The sequence below is a fragment of the Chrysochloris asiatica genome, unplaced genomic scaffold (assembly GCF_000296735.1).
Source record: "Chrysochloris asiatica unplaced genomic scaffold, ChrAsi1.0 scaffold00182, whole genome shotgun sequence".
NCBI lineage: Eukaryota > Metazoa > Chordata > Mammalia > Afrosoricida > Chrysochloridae > Chrysochloris > Chrysochloris asiatica.
The window spans coordinates 1,826,852-1,829,032 of NW_006408700.1; the positions used below are offsets into that span (position 1 = coordinate 1,826,852).

At 32.5% G+C, this 2,181-nt stretch overlaps 1 protein-coding gene across 1 annotated transcript in view; it reads left to right on the forward strand.

The window, feature by feature from the left end:
* Positions 1 to 2,181, forward strand: part of ADGB (androglobin) — a 330,382-nt gene that overhangs the window by 234,670 nt on the left and 93,531 nt on the right. Inside the window, 1 exon segment of the mRNA XM_006872054.1 lies at positions 1,219 to 1,312. Within this exon segment, the coding sequence (XP_006872116.1) occupies positions 1,219 to 1,312 (94 nt within the window).

Below are 2,181 nucleotides of genomic sequence, written 5' to 3' on the forward strand. Positions count from 1 at the left end.
AAATATTTTCTTAAAAAATTTGTCTCTGAAACATTTAATGAAAGTAGTAAAAGTTTCCATCTAAGTAGAAAAACTGTTGTTGTTGTTGTTGTTGTTGTTGTGTGCCGTCGAGTCGGTTCCGACCCATAGCGACCCTGTACAGGGTTTCCAAGGATGTAAATCCTTACGGGAGTAGAAAGCCTCATCTTTCTCCCACGGAGCAGCTGGTAGTTTCGAACTGCTGACCTTTAGGTTCACAGCCCGATTCGTAACCACTATGCTGATACACAAATATGTAAAAACAAGAAATACATTGTATCATTCTCTAATAGAAAACATGATTGTTGCCTGATAGTTGTGTTTTCATTAGAAAAAATGAATTCATCAAATTCAATATTTGAAAATATTATTTTGTTTTTCATATAAGCTGTAGTAAAAATTATATTCTAAAAATTATTTTCAGAAACCAAAAAATGGAGCAATTTAATAATGAATTAATAGTATTTCAGTTTCTTTCCCTCAACACATAAAACCTTTGTGTGCACAGCACCTTCTAAAAGCCAACCAAGTAGACAAGTTTTCTGCCCTGATATGTTTTATGTTTTAAGTTATGGTAAGCAGACAGTAAATTAGCAAATATACTAAGAAATTAATTTCAGATAGAGATAACCACTATGAAAAAAAAAACTAGAGAAAGAACATCAGCTTCTAATCTATAAGTTTGAGGCACTTTCTGTGGATTTGCATTTTTCTTGCCAAATAATCCACAGAATCAAGCTTGGAGAAGCATTTCTAGTTTTCATTCATTTGTGAGTTATGCTTTAGTAGAATGACCTTTAATATCATTTGTCAATATATTTAGAAAAAAATGGATGGATCTTTTTTTTTTTTTTCTGAGATAAGACCATTCTTACAGAATTTTTGCTGTGATAAAACATTTATAAATTCATTGATAACTCTCTTCAGTTCAGTCAAAAACTTTATATGGTTTTTAAACTAAAGATGGCAGGAAACTTGACATATAGTGAGCAGAACGCCCTCCTAGGGATTTTATAACTATGTTTCAAACATGGTTTGTTTGACTGCTAATAAAGTTGATGACTTTGCAGATCCCCCTGCTTTCTGAGTTGCAACTGTCATTTGTAAAATGATAACTTTGACTGATGTTATCTTTCAGGGACCTTACAGCTTTAATGTTGTTCATATTTATTTATTTATTTATTTATTTATTTATTTTAGACACAAAGGAAAATATTGTGGTTTCAGATACTCTTCAAAAGGTTTGGGCTCTATTGGAAATGAATATGGAACAATATGCAGTTTATCTCTTAAGGTAATGGGCAATATAAGGATCTTTCTTACTTCACTATAGCCTTCATCTTAAAGTTCTAGTTCAAATACTACCTTATTCATTAAGTTTTCTTTATCACTGTAGCTTGACAAACATCATCACTTCAGAACTTCTACGATACTTTATTTGAAACAATACTTAACTACATTTGTATGTTTTGATTGCACTTAGTTAAAATTGTCAACCTTTGAGACGTTCCTTGAAATCTTATAGTCTTAAAGGGACAAAGATTAGATTTCAGTACCAGTAGGTAAAGGAACCACAGTAAGCAATTCAAGATGTCAGTGTAGAACCCTGCAGGGGAAAACTCTGAAAAGGGGGGCAAATCAGAAGTAGATTGAACCTAAGAAAATATACATTTTAATCACATATCATGTTCATGAGACAGCATGGTCTGAATAAATCGAGAGAAAAGCGTGTATGTGTGCTTCAAAGAAGCAGACCTTCTGGTGTTACAGATCTAAGAGTTAGCAGAGGGGTCATCTAAGGAAACTATGATGGAAATGCTTACAAAAATAATAAATACATAATGAAAATAGATTTAAAATTTAAGAATTTGAATTAATTTTAGAAAAGACAAATTAAAAAGGTATCATTGAAAAATTTAATAACTGAAATTGTTGTTAAGTGCCATTGAGTTGGTTCTGACTCATAGTCACCCTGTATGGGTTTCTGAGGAGCAGTTGTGGGTTTGAACCACTGACCTTGTAGTTGGCAGTTAGGTTCTTATAGCACCACATCAGGACTCAAAATTAAGAACCCACTGATTGATTTTACATGAGATAATAAAGCGTAGAAGAGATTTATGGACTACAAGAAGTTGTTGTTAGGTGCCAGTGAGATGGTACCAA